The following is a 22,171-nucleotide window of genomic DNA, read 5'->3' on the forward strand; positions in this document are numbered from 1 at the left end:
GCATAATGAAAACAAGGCTTTTTCTATCTGCTCTGAAACTGTTTTATCCTCTTGTATCTTCAAAGGCCACTACTTTCCCGCAAAACAACAGAGGAGCCAAAACCTCACAGGCATTCCAACGCTAAGAAATGTTGCAAAGAACTGCCCCTTTGGATATTCTCTATTTTTTCATATTAAAGTACATCTTCAAAGAAGGAAATCCTGTTTACATTGAGGACTTTCATTATCCTCAGTGAAATGAATGAAATAAAGACACTCATTTACATTACAATCAGGAACATAAGGAGCTTACCTCTCAGCACGGAGGACGCCACTGTAGTAAGGATGATCCCACGGCATCAATTTCTGAAAGAGAATTCCAGCTTATAATTACAATAATGAACAGCAAGTGAACCCAAAGTAAACGTTTTGTTTCCTTTGCATATTTTTGCAGTTTCTATAAGTCACAGAACTTTAAAACATAGTGGAAAACATTCAGTGCTAAATTCATCATCAGAAATAATATCATATTCCACAATTTGAAACCTGTTTTGTTTTTGTTTTTGTTTTTTTTTTTAATTTGCTTTCACACCATATTTCTTATTCAAATATGCAGCAGGACTTTATACCAGATTACAAGAAAAAAAGAGTCCATTATTTTTTTTTTTTAAAAAAGTATTACCACTTTGTATAAACCAACTGCCATCCTGCACTCAATGGCTGTTTTTAATAGTAATAGCAGCTAGGAAGTCAAAAACCATTTAAAACAAGAAAATGGAAAGTACCTCTTTGCAGTCGTGGTACATGTTGTACACTAAAATTCAGCTGATTTTTCATGTAAAACAAGGTTAGCTTATACTATATTAAAAAAAATCAACGTAGATGTAAATTTAACTTACTGAATTCCGGGGGTTAAGCTTCATTTTCATCTTTGTCATCATTTCAAAGTCTTTTTGAGTTCTGAAAAATATTTTTATGATGAAAGTGATCAGGAAAGATTTTTGAGCAATATAATACAACGTAAAAGAACATTCTGTCCTAACAAAAGCCTATCATCAAAGACTGTTACTATGCTATAAAATGAAAGGCCCTTACAGTAAAAGAACTTTTCCTTTTTGGATCTCTCATTCAGGTACCTTCAAACAAGTCTCTCTTACTCTGGTTGCGCCCATCCCAAGCATTCTCTTTCTGACAATACACCCCATTAATACACAGTGATGAAACTGTTTTGTGCTGTGTGGAATTAAAGGAAGCAAGCAGTATAAACAGAAATTTGCTCATGGATGTAAAATATATCGAGTTGTGCATATGGGGAGAACACAAGAGGTGTCCTTTAACACTTAAACTTCTGTGCTGTTGCCTGAATTTCTTGGCACATCACCTGTATTCAGTCTTGGCTGTTCTCTGATCACAGAATTTATTCTAATAGCTCTCCTCAAGGCTCTGAGAAAGTTTTGCTTTTTATTCCAGCAGAATCCATAATAAGCAGCAATGACTGACTTTTGAGTACACAGAGTACCTCTGTTCTGGGAATAAAACTATGCTTACAAAGTAACTTAGTGAAAAAGACATACCTTTTAGATAACTGGTCAGAAAGCTTCTCCAGAAACTGTGTTACTGTCTCTAGAAGTAAAAAAGAAAAAAAAAATAGAAAGTGACTCCATCATTTAAAAGGCGTTAAGTTCAGATCAGAACATCCCGAACAAAACAAGTGTCCCTAGAACAAACTACACTATTGACCACTATGTCATTATTTCAAGTCAATGCAGTACCACACTCTCATTGTTATACGCTGGAATAATGGAAACTTCCTAATCTAAGGAGTGAACACTAATTCTGAATAAAAGCACTGATCCCCGCTTGGTAAGTACTGCCATTTACTGAAAACATGAGTACTTCCCATAGCTAAGTGTAACTGCAACGAGAAACTTCACAGGGACAAATATGTGTAAACTTAGCAAAACAAACGAGCAGCTTTTAACTTCATACCTAACACAGAGCATTTGATTTCTCAGCATATCCTTCCCCATACGCCTTATACCTGGATTTTTGGCCATTGTTCCCTGAAGAGCCCTGTGGGCAAAGGTGTCATACCCAACCAGCTGTGCCAGGCTGTTTCGGCTAGCAAGCAGTTCCTCCAAACGGCTCAGTTGCTCAGCATTTGGGTAAAGAAAAATCTTGTAAGCAGCTTCTCGCACCTAATATGAAAGAAAAAAGTCACACTAGTACAGTATAACTCTTAAGGAAACAAGCAATGACATTGAAGATCCGGCATTACAGCTGTATTTCATTGACAGTGGTAAGAAAAGGCCTACAACTTTTTAATAATGCTAATTACAACTGCCTGACAATTACTGCTTTCCTACCCCTCAAAGATGGAATGAGGAAATGCAATGAGACAACCTAACCGTTCAAGTCTGCTAAAAAGGGTCCTGTTCTCTACTCCTGTCAACAGTCCCCTCTCTGCTCATGGCCTCTCTCCCTGTGACAACATCTGTGTTCCTCTGTGAGCTGCCTTAACTCACTAAAAGCTCTGAAAATAAACTCGAAGAAAGCTAAATTGTCCTCTGCATGTCAGTTAAACTGGCTCCTGAAATGATCTGATAAGAACCAGAGACGGGGGCAGGGGACAGAAAGAAGAGGAAGAAAAAAGCTTTATTTCTTTTGAAGCAGCAATCTATTAGTCTGTCCGTCTGCCTACAGACAATCCATCTTACCCCTATTTCATGTTATTGTAACTCTCAAAAAAAAAATCATCTCAAGCCTCAGCAACTGTGGTAAAATGCTTTTGTATTTCACAAACCAATTGAGGAAAGCCTTTATTTTGTACACAACAAACAGACTTAAGAAAGACAACAACAACTTATGGTTCCTTTCCTTCAAAATAAGCTTCTCTTTTAGATCAAATACTCAATAAGAATGCAGGCCCTGGGTTTGGAATTGCCACATCACAGAATATCCCAAGCTGGAAGGGACCCACAAGGATCATGGAGTCCAACTCCTGGCTCCACACAGGACCACCCAAAATCAGACCTTATGTCTGAGAGCACTGTCCAAATGCTTCTTGAACTCCAACAGGCTCGGAGCCATGACCACTGCCCTGGGGAGCCTGTCCCACTGTCCGACCACCCTCTGGGTGCAGAACCTTTCCCTAACCCCCAGCCTGACCCTCCCCATGCCATTCCCTCAGGTTCCTATCACCATTTACCAGAGAGAAGAGATCAGCACCTGCACCTTTGCTCTCCTCTCATGAGGATTCTGTAGACTAAATACATATAACAACAGTAATTCACAAGTCATTTTGTACCTATTCTCTTCCACCAGTCTTTCATTAAAAAATGCATATAAAGTGAGATACTTCCCCTTCCTTGAACACTGCTGTGTGCCTTTGTGGCTAATGTCAACAGCACGCTGAGCTCTGCTAGGAAGAGTACAGACCATGGAAGTGATTACTTCTCCCTGTTTAGTACTTTTCAGACTACATTTCAAGCACTGAATTCAGAGTTGTCCCCAGGACAAGAAAAACACAGACAAAGTGGAGTTGGTCCAGCATATGGTCACCAGTACATGCAGGGGCTGAAGCACATGACTCCGAAAGGAGGCTGAGAGAGTTGCATTTCACCAAACCAAGGAAGAAATGTCTCAGGAGAGATCTTAATTTTGAACTACTTGGAGGCGCAGAACAGGAGGATGAGATGTAATGGACACAAGCTGGCAGGTAAAAATTTCTAATTTAATACCGGGAAAAAAAAAAAAAACAATGAGAGTGGTCAAACACTAGGGTACGGCTTGTCCAGAGATAGTGCAGTCTCCATCCCTGAAAAGCATTCAAAACTCACCTGGAAAATGGCCCTGAGCAACCTGATCTGCTTGATCTTGCTCTGAACAGGATCAAGCTTGAACTGACAAGTGTCATAGATCCCTTCCAACCTAAATTTTATGATTTCCAAAGAGCTTCTCCAAATACCTGACTCAGAGAACTGCATTCTTTAATTGATGTATTACTTGTAGCTTCAGTAGCAATTCTGCAGATCATACCATTTCCAGGGCAAGTTTATAGATGACTTACAGTGAGTATTACTCCTTTATCTACATCCCCTCAGTGCCATAATTTTAATTAAATTTTCATTTCCTACAGAGAATAAACACTACAGCTTGGGTTCTACCACAGTCAGCTTTTCTCTTTTTCATGATAAAAAAGATTTCAGAGTCACCCTAATTGCTTTATGGAAATGAACACAGAACACTGAAGAGTTGTGACTCAAGGAATGTGCAACATCTTGAAGACTGAAGAACCACTGCCACATTTTAAAGAGTCTAAGTTCATTTCCAATTTATGAACACTTTCTAAATGAATTCCACCAATTTATGAACACTTTCTAAATGAATTCCATTAAGAAAAGCATCATCAGTGATAACTAAAATTGTCAGATCTATTCCTCCTAATCTGACACAATGTGCAAACTTGGTGTGCAAGCAGTGTCACCTCCTCTAGGTCACTGACAAAGATGTAAAACAGGACAGGCCCCAGGAGAGACCCTGCAACACTTCTTTCATTACCAGCCTTTCAGGAGAGTATAACACATTAATCACCACTCTGAATCTAATCACATCATTAATTTTTTACACATCTGGTTGTCCATCAATACAGACTAATCTAACTTGGATTGCTCCTTGATCCATCTTCCCAGGGACCAAAGTGAAGCTAAACTGCCTGTAGCTCCCCAGATTGTTCATTTGATCTTTCTGAGTTTGTTGTGGGTGGAACATCTCATTTCCACAAGTTACTGGCGTTCTTCCTTGGTCTTCACAGCCTGCCAGGGACATCAAGCCTTTCAAGGACACCGAGCCAGTTCTCTCCTAACCTTTGGATGCTGCCCGTCTGACCCCAAGGACTTGTGCAGGTTGAGTTCTCTCAAGTCATCCCAAACTGGGTCCTCATCTACAGCTAGCTGTTCTTCTCTCGGAACTCTTCCAGTAAGTACAGAGGCTAGGAAGACCTTGTTGGTGAACACTGAGGCAAGGAAAGCAATTAGCATCTCAGCCTTATCCGTGTCTACTGTAACTACGTCACCTAACTCAGTATTAAGGCCACATTTTGCTTGTTCAGCCTGTTGGAGCTCAAGCAGCAGTAGATGCTCTTCTTGTTGTTTTTGATGTCTTTTTCAAGTCTCCACTCTAGTTGAGCTTTGGTCTTCCTAATACCATCCCCACATGTACAGGCAGTGTTTCTAGATTTCTCCCTTGTGCCTTGTACCTGCTTCCACCTCCTGTCTGCTGCCCTTTGGAGATGAAGCTCTGCCATGACTTCCCTAGTGGCAGAGCCTGGCTCCTGCTAAGTCTGCCTGGCTCTCTAATTCTCAGCATAAGCTGATAGCGGGTATCCTCGTATCATTTTTGTCCTTGGATGTTATCTTTAAAGAACTGACAGATTTCCTGAGCATCTTTACCTTTCACAGCTGCATCCCATGGGATCCCACCTCCCAGTTTACTGAATAAACCGAAGCATGCTTGCCTGAAATCCATGTTCTGAATTCTGCCTCTCTTCTTCCTTAATCCATTCAGGAACTTCACCTCCACTATTTCATAGTTGCCACAGCCACAGCTGCCATCGATTACCATATTCTAGAACAGTTCTTCCTTGTTACTCATAACATCATAGTCATAAACCATTTGCATTTGCCTGAATAACAATTAAAAAAAAATGGTATGCACTATTGCTATAGAATATGCCAAAGCAGACTTGGGAAGTACTCACCAGATCGTCAGAACAGTCAGCGTGCAGACCAGCAACTTGCAAGTAATTGCCCTCAGCTGTAAAATTATACCGAATATGCTCTGGCAAAACGTGCTTGTCAATCTTATTGGGAAGGTGAGTTCCTGTCAGAAATTCATTACATAAATCCAAGATTCTGACGTTGAGGTTGACTGCTTTTTTACGCTGTAAGAGAAATAAAGTACAAAATACGTAATATCTTCAGGCATGGTTCAAACAGGACTCAAAAGTTTCCAAAATCTTAACCTGCCCAGAAATTATGCAGAAAATACTACATTTACAATTAGACCTACAGCATCAACAAAACCCTAAGGTACAGCAGAAGTTCACAAGAGAAAGATCAGATATATAATTTCATACAGAATTGAAATTTAAAAGAAAAAGTCTATGTTTCAACAATAAGAAAGCATATAGTGGAGTTTAGGTAGAATTTACATAGGCTTTGCTAACTACTTGATAAGTGCTTAGAAAACTATGCCTAACCTGATTGCCATGTAAAATATCAAGGAGAAAAAATTAAGCACATTGAAGAGGGATAAATCCTACCAGCATCCTGAATAAATCTAAGTAGATACCGAATTACAGTTCTCTTGTTACTGTTTGTATTGCAGTATTTTCTGCAGACCACAAGGCATTTATGTTATTTCAACCTGTCCCCGAGGAATTTGTGATTTAGTGTTTTAACACCACCAGTACAGTATTTCACACATTTATCCCTACAATCAAAAACTTCAATTGCTTCAGTGAACGGGCTCGTGTTAGTAGAGTATGCTCTCTGTGGCCTGTGGGTTCATAGCTCGAAAGAAAAGGTGGAGAGTACAGACACAACATACTTGGTAATGTGAAAAGAATGACAAAACCTGCAGACCTGTCCTCTCATTTTTACTCTTTAAGATACATCTTTTAAGTTTTATTTTAAAAAGCAGAAATTCTCTGTAACAGAAAAAGTAAATTTCAAAAAGTAAATTTCAAGTTATAAAGGGATTTTGCAGTCTGAAATGAGAGTGAAAAGAAACACTGAGTAAAAGTAATAGAAGAAGAAAAAGTGGAAGAGGCAGGGGAAGTAGAGGAAAATATGCAAAAACAAGGTGCAAGTGAAATTGCAACTGGAGGGGGATAAAGCAGCACAGAGACGATTGTCACGGTAAAAAAAAAAAAAAAAAAAAAAAAGACAAATCAAAAACAAAATCCAGAGTACAGGTTTCAGAGTTGTTTGTTGTACAACGTAATTGTAAGGAACATATTCTAGAAGCACATTCAGTTTGCAAACCACCATCACAACAATGCTTTTTAGAGTAACTTCACCACATAAATCTGGTAAAAGAGTCTTTGTACAGACCTTTTTTGAGGGCATACCTCAAATAAATAAGGTATTAATTTACACAGGGATATGAGCTATGAACAGACACCCAGCAGAGCATCCATACCACAAATCACAGTGAAAGCTGCTAGTTTTGGCAAATCCATCATTCACTACTGCAAAAACATGTAAAAGCTCCAAGAGAAATAATCAGACCATGCCCAGACATTCAAATGCGCATTAAATTTGCAACTTCTAGTTATGTTAGCTCTGGCTACCACACACCTGATTCCTTCTAAAATGCTCTACTTGATTAACCTGTCATCACAGTGCACGAGGTGCTGCATTTCTCCCTCTAAATGAGCTGCTCAGACAGCTAAGCACTTATTTTAAATATCTGATGCAGACACCAGTCAAAGGATGCAGGTTCCCAGGACTTGCTTATAACTCTCCTTAACAGAGAAAGGAATGGTAAGGGCCAAACTGGAAAGAACAGCCAAATAACATCTAAAACAACATTAAAAAGCACTATAAAAGTGACTCAAAACAGACAAAATTCACTACTTTTGAGAAGACAAAATTCCACAGAGGACAGTGTGATTCTTGTATCAAATCGACCCAGAATCACGATTCATGCCCTGCAGATTTCATTACCTGGTCTTTGATTGTCAGGCAAATTTCTATTCACATATTGTAGCAAAAAATTACCTTTTCTTCATCCAAATGAATGCCACTGATCTCAAAATCAAACATAAAAAGTTCTGCCACTCGCCTAAAAATACAGTAAATCCCTGTTAAAACAGCCTCATTTGATAAGCATAACTTCTTCACAGCTTTTACCTTTAGTAGTTATGTTTGACATCTTTTACAGAGGATACAATTATTCATTCCACTGTTATGAGTACTGTTATTATGGACACAGAACTCCTATGTTTTAGGCCCTTAATAGTTTACTCAGTGACAGGATTTTTCTTTTGTAGATATTTCTGTCATCCACATTAAAAATATTTTTCAAAACTAATTCTACAACATTCATATAGATGGTTACCCAATTTGTGCAAATTACCTTTTTAATTTTATACTTCATTTATTCTAAATAATCAGAAAATGACCTCTTCAAAACTACTACCTTTGATTATTGGGAAAGAAGGTGAAGAAAATAACTTACTCTTAGATGAGCAAAGATTAGGCATTAAGCTTGTCTAACCATGTCAGGGAAAAATTAATTCAAAACTATAACTGAATAAGCAGCTAATAAAACATGCTACAGCAATCATAAAGTATGGTTTAAGGAAATATTCTGATAATCTGATTGATAATCTTTTGAAAGATAAAAATTCCTCTTCAACTCACAAGTTCCAGGAATAAATGAGTTCTTATTTTTTCCTCAAGTATCAATGATGGCATTATGCATTACAAATTTTTCTAGAGGACTCCAGACTATATCTAAAAATCAAGCATTACACCTGATATTCTCAGGCTGAATAAAGCCCACTGATTTCAGTTTACTCAAACTGAAATTAAGTTATTTAAGTCTGTTCCCTATGTTTATTGTTAAACACTTTGACATACACACCACAGAAGAGCATCTCATTTTCAACAAGATGATATTACAGAAAATCTTAAATTCTATTTTTTTTTATTTTTTTTTTTAAGATCTCAGTAATGCAGTTTAAATATATCTTGTGCTCTACAGTCACAGAGACAATTCTTCAAGACTGCAGAACTACAGACGTCCTAACTCATGTACAGGTGATTTAGTAATAACTAATAAATTTGTGACAGAAATACAGTATGCTTTCCAGCTGTATAAATTAAGTGGATAAAACACAAACTATTAGCTCAGTAAGGAATGATATATAGTATCTAAACATCTACATCTATGAACATTATTAGTAAGTACCTTGTTTCTGGATCTAGGGAATTCATAATAACTTCATCAGCTAGCAGCTGTCTCAAACTCTGGCACAGTTCAACATCTGTATTCAATCTGGAAAGACAGAGTAAAAGAATCATCCATGAGCAACAAAATACAATTCAGTCTCTTGATATTACTCATTCAAAGTCACAGAATCACAGAATTGTCTAGGTTGGAAGAGAACTTCAAGATCATCGAGTCCAACCTCTGACCTAACACTAACAAGTCCTCCAGTAAACCATATCACTAAGTTCAACATCTAAAGGTCTTTTAAAGACCTCCAGGGATGGTGACTCCACCACTTCCCTGGGCAGCGCATTCCAATGCCTAACAACCCTTTCGGTAAAACAGAAAGTCAGAGCTTAGTATTTACTGAGACAACACTAAAAAAAAAATGCATTTTCAAAACGTTTTCCAGTTCACAACAACACTGAAAAACTACACAATTAACATACAAAGGATGTGTGGACAAACTGGCCTGGAAACAGGTCTTGTTCTTCTAACAGGAAAATCCTTCTGGATGGCATTTTGTGGCAAATACAAGCAAGTCTGGCAGATTACTTTCCACACACAATGATAATCATGGTGAGAGCATGAAGGTGTGAGAACTGTTTTTGATCCTTAGATGTTTTCTATCTGTTTTCTATCCTTATTTTGAAACCTGTGCCCAAGCTTGCCATCAGGTAAATGTTCTGGCTGCCACTGCTGTAGATTGAGAGCTTACCATCCCCAGAACATTTCCAGCTGCTCACTGTTCTGTGCCAGAGTACTACTTCCATCAGATTGCTGGCTGGTTTACTACAGGCAGGTATACTGACCTTGATTACCGGGTCAGAATCGCAGTATGGAATGAAGGATATGCACATACACACATCAGCATACCCACAGAAATTAGCAACCCTCAGCCTGCCAGCCCCAAGCACTAACTTCTTAAATCAGTTGAGGTGCAGGAAGCTTCTGCACCCCCACATCCTTCTGGTGCTGGGGGCCCCAGCCCTGGACGCAGCACTCCAGGTGGGGCCTCACCAGGGCAGAGCAGAGGGGCACAATCCCCTCCCTCCACCTGCTGCCCACCCCTCTGTTGGTGAAGCCCAGGACACAGTTGGCCTTCTGGGCTGCAGGCATGCACTGCTGGCTCGTGTTGAGCTGTTCATCCACCAGAACCCCCAGGTCCTTCTCTGTAGGGCTGCTCTCAATGAGTTCTTCTCCCAGTCTGTGCTCATGTCTGGGATTGCCCCAACCCATGTGCAGCACCTTGCGCTTGGACTTGCTGAACCTCATTAGCAATAAACCATAGGCCCATTTCTCAGGCTTGTCCAGGTCCCCAGGTTCAGCTGACTGCCAGGAGCTGCTATGGTCCATCCAGCTATGATGGAGAGAGGCTTGGCAAATGAACGCTCAGCAATAGCTAGTTTTCAACTTTTACAATAACTTACGCATCTCTGAGTTTCATGTTAATTTTGAATATTTTCTCCTTTTAACCAATTTTAAATTGGAAGTAGCATTCGGATGTTCAAGTCACGTTGTTACAGATGGTGTGCTCAACCTAAGTCTTGAAAAATCCAGCTGCAAGTGAAAGGTTTCCCAAATACAATGGCAAGACTAAAGCAACAGTTTTGCTGAAATTACATCCTAGAATTCTTTTTAGCCTCTTCAGTCACAAAGTTTACCAGCTGATGCACTGCTGGATCACAGAGGTAACTTTCAGAATTTAGATTTTGAGATATTAAAAAAAAAAAAAAAGAAAAGAAGCAAAGGTCCAGAAGCAGGGCCAAACTTCAAACACGGAAAATTTTAAGAATAAGTTCTATGAAACGGACTTTTACAAGATCACACACACCAAGGCAGACCAGGCATATATCACAGCCCCAGACAGTCACATCCCCAAACACTCCATTTAATCGGGCTTGTCTTTTCCCCATTCACATATCCTACTCACAGGCTGAAATTCAAAGGTTCTACAAACCAGAAGAAAAAATGTTGTGAAATACAACAGCTTAAAAACAAATTAGGATTTTGTTACATATGCTTTATAACAGCTAGCTAACTGCCATGAGTCTTAGAAAAACATAATTTTAAGTCCTTGACGGGTTTCAGTAACATGGAGTCAGTTGATAACCTACAACCTGTTCTGAAGGTAAAATGAAACAGAATAACCTTTTACTAGATACTGTAATGACACTAAATTCTTGAATATCTGTAACAGCAAGACCGACACTTTGTTTCTTATATTTTTTTTTGATCCCTGTTACCACAGATGATCATAGGGCAAATTTTAAAATTGCATGTGGCAATAGCAAAATAAAGAAAACATACTTCTCTACCATAGTACCAATGTTCCTGCAAGCTTCTTCAGCGGCCTCTCTGAATGCAAAGTCAGGATGGGCAATTTTCACAAAATCAGCCTGAGAGAGTAAAAGGAAAAAAACAGTGAGGCAAAAAGACAAATTTAAATCTTCAATTATAAATACAGTTGCACTGAAGTAGTACTACTTAATTATTATGTTTATTTATACAGTTCTGTGCAATCTATTTGTATAATTTGCATATTTTTTCTCATAAATAAAGTTTATTGGAGAACAGTGCTGACAACTTTTAAACCAGATGGTAAATGTCGCTTTCCAAAAAATAGCTTTAATCTATACACTTATTAAAACTGTGTTAGTATGGTGTGTACCTTAGAGTCCTTCCAACACAGAGATACTGCAAAGGCTTTAAATGTTATTATAAAAAAATTTAAAACGAACCTTCACAGATATGAATTAAGCACACTGTATTCAATACACTTAAGACTTTCACTTTTTAGGGCAAGAATGCCTGCTTAAAATCCTGTATAGTAGTGACAGAGTAGGTGCTGAATAGTAGATCTCAGAAGTCCTGCCAACAGAGAACCATCATCAAATTGCTTCGAGATACAGCTCTGCAAGCATAGGCCATCTTTGAACATGTACATTTGAAAGTAGCACATAGGAGGAACCAAAATAATTTTAGCTCAGCAAGCCAATACAAAACTATGACCATTTAATTCTGACATCAGTGTTTGAGTTAGATATTGATAGATTAAGAGGAAATAGTCATAGTCCATATTAAAAAATAAGAGAGAAAAGAACATTAGTGACTTGGCAGAGTGCATAAGTGCTTTCAGGAAGAAAAAGCGCCTGGCACAAAAGAGATCTCGAATATAAAAAAAAAAAAAAAAGAAAAAAAAAAAGAAAGAAACAAGATTTGAAAACTGAAACCACACAGAGAAATTCAAATATGAAAACCAATATCAAAAATTTCAGTGAGATATTTACTAACAACTGGTTTCTGTATGATGGTTGGGTCTGCTCTCTTCATATGAAGAGTGATGCTTTTCTAAAAGATATGTTTATGCCAATCAGTTTAGAAGAAACTGCTTAAAGTAATAATCAAAAAAGTAACTTACCAAGTCTGCTACCCTGCACAAGGCATCTGAAAGCTGATCAAAGATCTTTACAATCTCAGGTCCAGGTGGTGTTGAACATGCCTTCTGGACTAGCTGTTCCGATTCTTGCAAGGCTTTGTCCTGTGCTTCTTGAAATCCTTCTGGACAGCTCAGTTCTGGAACACCAAACAGACCCTGCAGTGCAGAACCCAATGGAAACACATGACTATCACTTTCCTTAATTTCTGAATGACCCTACCTACAGTGGCACTTCCCTAAAATGTGTCCACAAGTGTCCTTGTAGAGCGAATAGCCACATCAGTTAACAGCAATCTTTATGCTGGCATCACACATCAACATCTTCATTTCTCAGCATCACTCTCCAGAGCACAATCTCACTGGAATTCTTATAGCCAGGATTCTTCTCAGCAAGTGGTAAGAGTTCAGCATCAAATCCTGAGAAATTTTTCCTGTTCCACCCCATAATCTGCTATACTGTCCTTTTTTCAAGGATTTTTTTTTTTTTTTTTTTGCTTTGCTTCCAAAGCACAGGCGCAAGACAAATTATAGGAAGTCTACTTGCATCCTGAAATTAGGGAAAAACATCCTTCTGAAGCAAAGAAACATCCAGGAATGTGAAGAGTAAAGGGAGTGTCAGAGCAGTAAATGACTTGACCAGCTGCTGTGGATATTCACCAGTGATCTTGGGCTCATGAAATGAGCCTCAAGTACTGCAACCAGATGTCTAAGGAGTGACAAGCAGCAACTGAAGAATATTATGGTATGAACAGTGTTCCTGAAGTTCTTACCAAGCCTTAAACAGACTGAGCATGGCTTTGGCAGTGCAGCCATGGACACCTGTTATGTTCTGCATTAGCAGAAGAGAATTTAAAAGGTCCTGCTGCAGATCACACAAAATTGCTAACACTACCTGCTGGAAAAGTACCACAATATAGGCCTACAGCATATATATATATATATATGTAAATATATATATATATATATATATTATAAACCAAACAGCAGCTCTGCAAGTAATACACTCCCTTTGTAACTGCCCAACCACAACATGAGCATCTCATTACCTGCTAATTACAGCAGCTAACAGTACAAGGCAGATGATTTCATACATCCATCTCTTCCCAAATTTAACCTCAGCATATAAAAATCCCAATCTGGATTTGAAAATCTGTGGGCCTTTACAATGTGCCTTCTGTAATCCCCTTGATATAGCAGTCAGTTACAGGTTTGCAGGTAGTTTACAAGTTTTCAGTGGAAAAGCTATGAACTGACCGGTTGTCTGTCAAAGCGCATGTCCTGAAGCAAAAGCATCATCTCGGATGTGTCTGGGACATTCCCAGGTGCTTTGCCCTATTCTGCCACTGCAGCTAATGCTGGCAATTTTGGAGCAAGTTCCTCATCCCAGGAAGGGACTCCAATTCCCTCAGTTCCCAGCGAGCTGTCCTCAAATCCCATCAGGCAAAGAGGCTGTATTTCAGAGCCCTAATTTCCACCCCACACTGCACAAATACGTATTCCACAGAACCTTAACAGGCTGGAAAACTCCACATCAGGCTGGACAACTCCCCCTCCCCACAGCCGGCGCCAGCCCGTCCTCCCCCTGCCCTCCGCTCACCGTCTCCCTGCCGGGCGCGCTGCCGCGCTGCTGCTTGGCATCGAAGGCGGCACCCACGGGGCTCCAGCTGGTGCTGACAGCCCGCAGCCCCAGCCCCGATCCCACTCCCAGTCCCGGTCCCGGTCCCACCGCCCGGCCCCGCAGCGCAAAGCCCCGCAGCGTGAGGCCGAGGGCCCGGCGGTAGCCGGCCAGCATGGCGGAGCGGCCCGGTGGCTCTCGGCGGCGGGGAGGGAGCCGAGCGGAGCGGCGCCGGGGAGGCCGGGAGCAGGGCGGCGGCAGCACCGCCTCCCCGCGGCCGGCCCTGAGGAGGAGTCGGGCTCCGCCATGGCGCTGGGCGGCAGCGGGCCCTGAAAATCCGCCGTTATTTTAGCAGTTTAAGGCTTCATAGTGCCTTACAATGACAGAAATTCCTCATAAATAAATGTGTTTGAAAGCATTTTTGTAGTCTAGGTGTTTCTGTGACGCAAACGTACAGCCTGTGGCTTACAGGGCAAAGCACCCCTTATCGGAAAGCTCACATAACCCTTTCCCTCATAATAGTTAAACTGTCAAGGAAAGGGCTGAAGCATGAGTGTGCAGCCATCCTTCTTCAAACTCATCTCACTGTGTTCATTTTAAGTTTATAATGCAAACTCTAGGCTCAGTGACATTACGGAGACTTCAGTGACTATCAGGACTATCAGTGACTTGTCCACTTTTCCTTGCCTCCTGTAGTGTTAGAAATTGTCAGAAGTTAGACCTCAGTCTTCTACACTGCATTTACACATAATTTTGTGACACCAACCATGAAATTGGCTTCTGCCGGTTGGCTTCTCTGCTTCATTCACTTCTAAGGGTAGCAAGTGCATTTTAACAGAATCTTTTGTATTTTTAAGTTTTATGACAAGAGGGGGGAAAAACCCAAGGAAAACAAACAAACAAAACCACAGAAATTAAAGCTTATTATTCCTATGGGATAACCTGTTTTGCACCTGTGGATTCTGAATTACAGCAACATCATGCTGTGTTTTTGCACTGGCATTTAATATCTGCCCCATGCCAGAAAACTCACGTGGCATTTCCATCTATTATGCCATTTTGCTATATTTAAGACCTTCAGCTGCACAGAGTGCAAAGAACCATATTTAAAAGTTGTCTTTAACATCCTGCTCAGCTGCAACAAATCTCATCTGTTACACAGAATAAGCAGGCTTTGTGGAGGTATCAGACAATGCTAATTCTAAGTTAAAAAAATATATATTATTTTTGGATGCAAACTATCCAAGTTACAAGTCTACATGTGCCACTTAGATATGAACTGGCTTGCAGGTAACTACTGTTTAATACTTATACAATATGGCAGGGGTCTACCTAATTCCAGAACTTGAAAATGTGTCTTTTATTTTGTCCCACTTTCTTTTTAAACAGTTCTCTTCAGGACTGGTGTATGTACTGCTGTAAGTTACCAACTCAGTAATGCATCAAGCCCAGCCCTGCAGACCCTGAAGAGCTGCCCTCTCCTGTGCAGATGCCAATCACAAAAACCAATTGTACTGGAACTGCAATCATAAAAATTATTTACGCACATTAAGAATTTTTTATTTTGTGTTAAAAAAAAAAAAAAAAACAAGCTGATAACAGTAGATTAGGACTGCTTAATAAATAAACACCTGGAACTTGTGACTGGAACAAAAAGGAGTCTAATACAAACCCTTCAGAATAGGGCTATTTCTACAGTCTTGAGCTGTATTTTAACACTTGGTCATGAAAACTACTACACAAGTTGTTTCTTGAGCAGAAAGCAGTTGTGTGTGTTTGGTGTGTGTTTGTATAGGCCTGGTTTCCTATAGATCCTACTAGTGTGACCCTACACCTTCTCAGTCTAATAACTTCATAGAGTCAGAGAATCACAGAATGATTTGGGTAGGAAAGGACTTTAAAGCCCATCCAGTTCCAGCCCCCTGCCATGGGCAGGGACACCTCCCACCACACAAGGTTGCCCAAAGCCCCATCCAGCCTGGCCTTGAGCACCTGCAGGGATGGGGCAGCCACAGCTTCTCTGGGCAGCCTGTGCCAGGGCCTCACCACCCTCTGAGGGAAGAACTTCCTCATAACATCTAAATCTCCCCTCTTTTAGTTTAAAACCATTCCCCCTTATTCTATCTTATTCTATCACTGTCTGGCTCCAGATGGGTTCTCACAAGAGCAGAGCAGCATCCCCTCCCTTGCCCTGCTGACCACACTGCTTTTGATGGAGCCCAGGATATGGGTGTCTTTCTGTGCCGCAAGTGCACATGGCTTGCTGATACTTGTTTTTTCATCTACTAATACCTCTGAGTCTATCACTGCAGGGCAGTAAAAAAACAAACAAACAAACAAAATAATAATAAACTTTTACAGAAATCTCTACCTTGTCCCATCCTTTCCTGCAGTCCTAGATCTCCTGATTAGCTGTTGGCATAACTCCCTGGATGTTTTCTGTTCTCCACTGGATTCAGCTGAAATTGGACAGCAGATTTAAACCTTATTAGGGAGGACTAAAAGACACAGACATACTGCATTTGTGGATAGGTTTTATTTCCTTTCAAAAAATGCTCAAAAGGCAGGACTGGAACTACTATTAGTAGTAATTCCTACTGAAGAAGAATACTAAGCAAGTAAACCAGCACTGACTTTCATAAAGCACCTTACAACACTCTGAAACTTGGATCGGTAGGAAGCAAACAACAGTTCACCGGTGTCATAGATTAACAGAGAATGGATTTACGCTGCGGGTGATGGCAATGGGTCCAGCATGTCTGAGATGCTGAACAGTAGAAACCCAGTGAAGGTGGTATCATCATCAGCATCTGCAAACAGCCCGTTGAAGGTCTCTCCTCGGTGAGCCTGAAGCCACACCTCGTCTCCTTTCTGTAGCTCAAGGATGGCAGCTCCTGACGCCTGGTCCTCAACACCCTGGTACCCGTCCACAGTGTGCAACATCTTGACCCCATTTTTCACTAGAGCTACTCGGACGTTCCTCGAGTAGACGGTGATATGGTAGGTGAAATAGTAAACACCAGAGAATTTGCAGGTGAATTTGCCAGTGATTGGGTTGTAGTCGTTCAGACTGTTGTACAGCACCTTGTCAAACTTGATCGGCTGACTGTGAGAAGGAAATTTGGTGGCAACCGTAAGGCCGACACTGAAAGCGCTCCTTGGCAGGACTGCTGGGGCACCTATGTTCCCCTTATCTCCTCTGTCACCTTTCAAGCCTCTTTCCCCCTGAACTCCTGGATTACCCGGTGGCCCCAGATCTCCAGTGTTACCTTTAGGACCTGGATTACCAGTGGGGCCAATTGGTCCTGGCATACCAATTCTTCCAGGCTGGCCGGTTTCACCCTTTGTCCCTTTTGGACCTATAGGCCCAATGTCTCCTTTCAACCCCTTTTGTCCTTGAAGACCCAGTTCTCCCTTCTGGCCCTTGTAACCCACTGACCCTATAACTCCTTTTGGTCCTAGCTTCCCAGGTCGTCCTCTTTCTCCTTTATCTCCTTTGTTCCCCTTCTCTTCAACAGTCCCATTGGCTCCTAAATGGAGGTTAAAAAAAAAAAAAAAAAAAGACAGGCATTCTTGTGATTGTCCAACGGATTACTGAGACACAACAGGAGTTTCAGCACAAAGACACGTAAGTATAGCTGTATGTCACCACTGTTCATACTGTGCTCCCTGTACATACAACGTTTCAAACATGTAAGTTCAGGATGAGCCAGAAGAAGCTGCTATTGCCAATAGAAGACAGGTACCCTAGCTGAAAGCAGCAAGAATAAGCTCAAAGAAAGGAGGGTGTGACTTTTCTCTAGGATGGTGATAGCATTGACAGCTCAGATCATCTCATGTACAAGCAGCATCTGTCCAGATGCTTATTTTCAGCTTTTGGTGTAAGTGAAGGAGATGGTTCACAATTTAATCAGGCAAAGTCTTCTACTTTGGCAACATCCAGACCTTAACTGCTACATGTTTCTGTAATTTCTTCATGATGGGACTTTGCTTGGGTTACCTAGATTGTGCTGAAGTGCAATGAGAAGCTTTTTGATCTTGGTATTTGCAGCCACATGCTCTATTTATTCTTCATTCAGACTTGGACTGAAAGCTCAAAGCCTTTGAAAATCCATCTGCACAAGGTTTTTGCTGGTGAAGGTCCCCTGATGTGAAGGGAACATTAGCAGCTGATAGACATGAATGCCAGAAGATACCATAATGCTCATACATGTATACTCTGTCAATCATTTCTGCATAAAATCTTCTGGCTTCTGATCTTGGTAATAATGCTGCATTTTCACTTTACAGTTCTCAATTTGCAATTGATAGTATTTAACAGCAGCAATGAGCTAAAAACAACTGAGATTATATAGTGAGCCTTTGGGAAAAGCAGCACAGATCCAAGAGGACAAGGACACAGGAAAAGAAGGTAGCTTTGGTAATATTAAATGTTTGTGTCCTCGTGTCTCTTTTTCCTTCCAGGACTGGGGACAGTCTGTGGAAAAGTCTGAGGTATGTAGTGCAACTTGTTATTACACCTGTGCAATGCATATACCATTTGTTATTTTTCAGGGTTATTGTAAGGATTTCAGAGAACCTTGACACAGTGTATTTGGCAGGTTTCCATGCTTTTGGAAACACAAATTTACCCATGCACAGTTACTCCAAGGATGCACAAGTCCATCATTTCTGAGATTCTGAATTTGTGCAGAATGATGTGACAGAACTTGCACAATGTCTCATTACCTGCTTTTATGCACAAGTCACTCTACATATGTACATCCAGCTGACACAGGAGGCTTTCTGTATGTGCATAGTTTGGCTAAACAGAAGAAGCATACGTTTCCCAGATCTTCACTGGTTGGGCACTTACAATTGTGGAAAAGTTTATGGTCACCATGACAAGACAATAAAAAGATCACAATAGTATGAGAAATGAGATCTGAGATGAGTTGACAGTTAGATAGGATATCTGGCAACCCTTTATTGAAAGGTCTTGGATGCCATTTTAAACCAAGATGATGGGACTAGTGTCTCATGGGCGTATATTTTAAGATACCACTAAGGCTGCTGGCTGAGCTCCAGACTGTCTGTCTGAGCTGTGATTACACAAAAACATGGAAAACATGCAGGGGATGAATCTTTTCTGTGTGTCTTTTATGTGTTTCACGTGTATTTACTTTAGAAATACATGTAGATGCCTTCCCTTGTCAGATTTTGGGTCTGGTACCTGCTTGATTCAATAAGATCAATCCTGTTTCCTGTATTTTTAGGCGTATACTTCATGTCTTCTGTAATTCCTTTTGAAGTATCTTTCCCTGAAGTTGCACACATAGCCACAGGAACCTCATTTTCCTGAGGTAGCTGCAGATGTGGCATCTTCCTCAGCAGCTGACAGAGGGGTGAGAGAAGAGAAAGGTGAGGTAAAGGGCTGAGCAGACAAGTTGTAGGGCATCAGAGGCAGAATAATAGGAGACAAATTCCCCTTGTATTGTCACTATGGTTGTGCAGCCTCTACCGCTTCCGAAAAGGTTTGTTGTCTTTTTTAATCTCAATGGTACTTTCACTGCAGGTAGAATGTATAGCATGTCCAGCACTCACAAACCCAACAGTTGATAGGTGTCTAATACATTGAAATACTTCTCTGACCTTTTTGGCCTTTTTCTCCATTTATGCCATCTTTCCCTGGAGTGCCAGGAAGTCCTGCTTCACCTAGCACAGAAGAGAAAAACAGATATTCATTAAACTATTAAATTACCAGAAAATGGGGTTCAAATCCTGCTCTGATCCTTCCTCTTCAAGCCTGGCTAAACAGTAATGTAAACAGTAGTCTTATTCCTGACTACTGGGTGCCACTGCTGATGTTTTTATTTCGTGGGGAGACTTGACAGGGAGTCAGAAAGTAAGGAAGAGTAAGGAAGCTGCATTTAGAAAGAAGTTTTACACTGACAGTAAAATTCACATGTAGTGAAACAATGATAAACTGTCCCCCCCAAGAAAAGACACCTGCAGGGGTTTACCAATGGTGATGAAACATCACAGGGGAATAATGTTGCCTGTAGATCGGAGGGAAGTATTCACTCCTGATTCCTGTATCATGGCAATTGACTGTACCTGCCTATTAAGAAGCTAATGGATTTTTTTATTGGTTCCTGGATTTTAAAAGATTTCATTTTAAGCAAGACTAGGGCACTGAATGCAGAAGGAGCACAGAAGTGATTGCTTGACAGAGAATTCTGTAAATTGTTTATAAAACAAGAGAGTTCAAAGTAACTCTTTAGCAGTCACTGAGGAGAGTAAAAGTGGGTAGATCTGACTTTCAGTGCTCCAGGGCAGGCAGGAAGCAGCGAGTGACTCTTTATTGTCCAAACTGTAAGTCCTGGTTATTTTTCAACCAATCCAACTCACTGCATAGCCACACAAAGAGTTGTGGTGTACTGAAGAGAGGAGTGGAGAGGTGGCAAAAGGCTCTAGCAGAGGTTCCTGCTTATGCCAGTATAACCATCAAAGAAATGTACACCAAGCTACACCTTCAGCACTGGTTCTGCAGAATGCACTTCCTGTGGAGGTGTAGACTTCACTGGTAAAGAAAGTGATAAAGACATCAGGTTTTGTCTTTGTGATCACACCAGCAACCAGGTCTGTTAAAGGCAGACATTTCCTTTGGATTGAAAGTCACGGTGAAACACTGTAGGACATTTTAAGGTAATTTCTTTCTGACTAATGACCTGATACTGGTTTAAGTACTAAACTATATACTTTACTGAAACAGGCTGATTCACAATCTGCAGGATCAGGACTCGGTAGAAGTGTTTACGTGATAAGTACAAGTTTGATCTGGATAGATTTGTGCACACAGTAACAGTGTTTATTAAACACTCATGCATTAAACCATTACACCCCCTGCATGATGCCACAGAATAGCTGACCTGACATATACTCTGTTGGGGAAGATTTCCCCTACAAAAATTGTGAGCAAGTTTGAAGTAGCAGATTTGCTTTTGTCCTGTCTTTTGCATGCTGGGCTTGTGACACTTGTGATGAAGTGTTAAATGTCCGCATGTCCACAGGTTCATCACCTGGTGTAACCCTGGCCTTGATGTTCCAGCAAAGGCCACCCTTATCCTGAGGCTCAAAGTACACAGCAGTTATTACCTTTAGGTGGCTGTGATGATTACCTGTCTTCAGTATCATATGTAAATCTCTACTACAGCCTGTTACAGCAGACATAAATCCTACACTGCTTTTTCAATCGTGTCCTCTCCTGAACTTCACTGTAGAGGTGCTCGAGTTACAGCAAGTAGGCACACTCAGAATCAAGTCATACAAACGTAAAATCTAGGTAAGAAAGAGAAGTCTTATTACTGCTGGACATTTCCTATCACACGGTTGTTGTTTTTTAGCGGGCTTGAAGTTGTTTACAGAAGTATAGTTACTATCAGTTTTCAAATGGACCTGAAAATGCTCCCAGAATATAAAGTAAGTAAAGTCTTTCTTCTTTTAAGTTGTTTTTATCCCTTTGACCCAAATTCTCTGTAGTAATAGCTGTCTTGCTTTAATTATTAGGTCTTTTCTTATATTTTCATCCTCAAACAAGTAAGTGATGAGAGTTTGAAATGTTTCCTGGAGGCTCGGTGGAATGATCCACTAATGCAGAATGACAGACATTGTTGGGAACTAATAGGAAAACACTCCATACATCAGATCATTTACGCTGAACACAGTACCTGTATCCCCCTTGTCGCCTTTCAGGCCATCGCGTCCATCACGACCTGGTACGCCGTTGTGTCCAGGATTGCCAGGGATGCCAGGATACCCTTGGGTACAGACGTCCTGCTTTTCTGCCTCTTCTGTGCTGACTACAATAGCCAGCAGTATGATCCAGCTTCTCATTCTTTAGATAGGTTGTATGATTTTGGCTGAAAGATTTAAGATTAAGGTGTCTTTTTCCTCATATTTAGCTTGTGAGCCCAAGAAGAGGATGCAGGGTTGGGAAAGCAGGAAAAAAGGAAATGGGTTTTCACCATATCTATTGTTTTGTTTTCTTTCATTTACAGGTGTCTGTGTAGCATTAAATACAAGCTGGGAATCTATGGGGCACTATTTTGAATACTAATTTATTGGGAATATCAGCCATAGCTTCATTAGACTAACAA

The 22,171-nt window shown here is 40.6% G+C and overlaps 2 protein-coding genes across 2 annotated transcripts in view; both read right to left on the reverse strand.

Annotated features, from left to right (window-relative positions):
* Nucleotides 1–14,239, reverse strand: part of MIPEP (mitochondrial intermediate peptidase) — a 74,246-nt gene extending 60,007 nt beyond the window's left edge. The window contains exons 1-10 of the mRNA XM_084301841.1: nucleotides 14,016–14,239; nucleotides 12,401–12,574; nucleotides 11,290–11,378; nucleotides 8,959–9,045; nucleotides 7,764–7,827; nucleotides 5,738–5,920; nucleotides 2,021–2,177; nucleotides 1,554–1,602; nucleotides 879–939; nucleotides 293–345 (exon numbers count right to left, since the gene is read on the reverse strand). Of these exons, the coding sequence (XP_084157967.1) occupies nucleotides 293–345; nucleotides 879–939; nucleotides 1,554–1,602; nucleotides 2,021–2,177; nucleotides 5,738–5,920; nucleotides 7,764–7,827; nucleotides 8,959–9,045; nucleotides 11,290–11,378; nucleotides 12,401–12,574; nucleotides 14,016–14,210 (1,112 nt within the window). The 5' untranslated portion in view covers nucleotides 14,211–14,239. The remainder of the gene's footprint in view (nucleotides 1–292; nucleotides 346–878; nucleotides 940–1,553; nucleotides 1,603–2,020; nucleotides 2,178–5,737; nucleotides 5,921–7,763; nucleotides 7,828–8,958; nucleotides 9,046–11,289; nucleotides 11,379–12,400; nucleotides 12,575–14,015) is intronic.
* Nucleotides 14,240–16,757: 2,518 nt separating this feature from the next.
* LOC311222161 (uncharacterized protein) lies at nucleotides 16,758–21,908 on the reverse strand (the record flags this gene model as incomplete). The annotated part of the gene is made up of 3 exons (XM_084306297.1): nucleotides 16,758–17,563; nucleotides 19,665–19,727; nucleotides 21,743–21,908. 3 exons carry the CDS (start codon nucleotides 21,906–21,908, stop codon nucleotides 16,758–16,760), a joined length of 1,035 nt encoding a protein of 344 aa, XP_084162423.1.
* Between the last annotated feature and the right edge of the window lie 263 nt (nucleotides 21,909–22,171).

The sequence above is a fragment of the Netta rufina genome (genome assembly GCF_964035555.1).
Source record: "Netta rufina genome assembly, chromosome: 1".
Taxonomy (NCBI): Eukaryota; Metazoa; Chordata; class Aves; order Anseriformes; family Anatidae; genus Netta; species Netta rufina.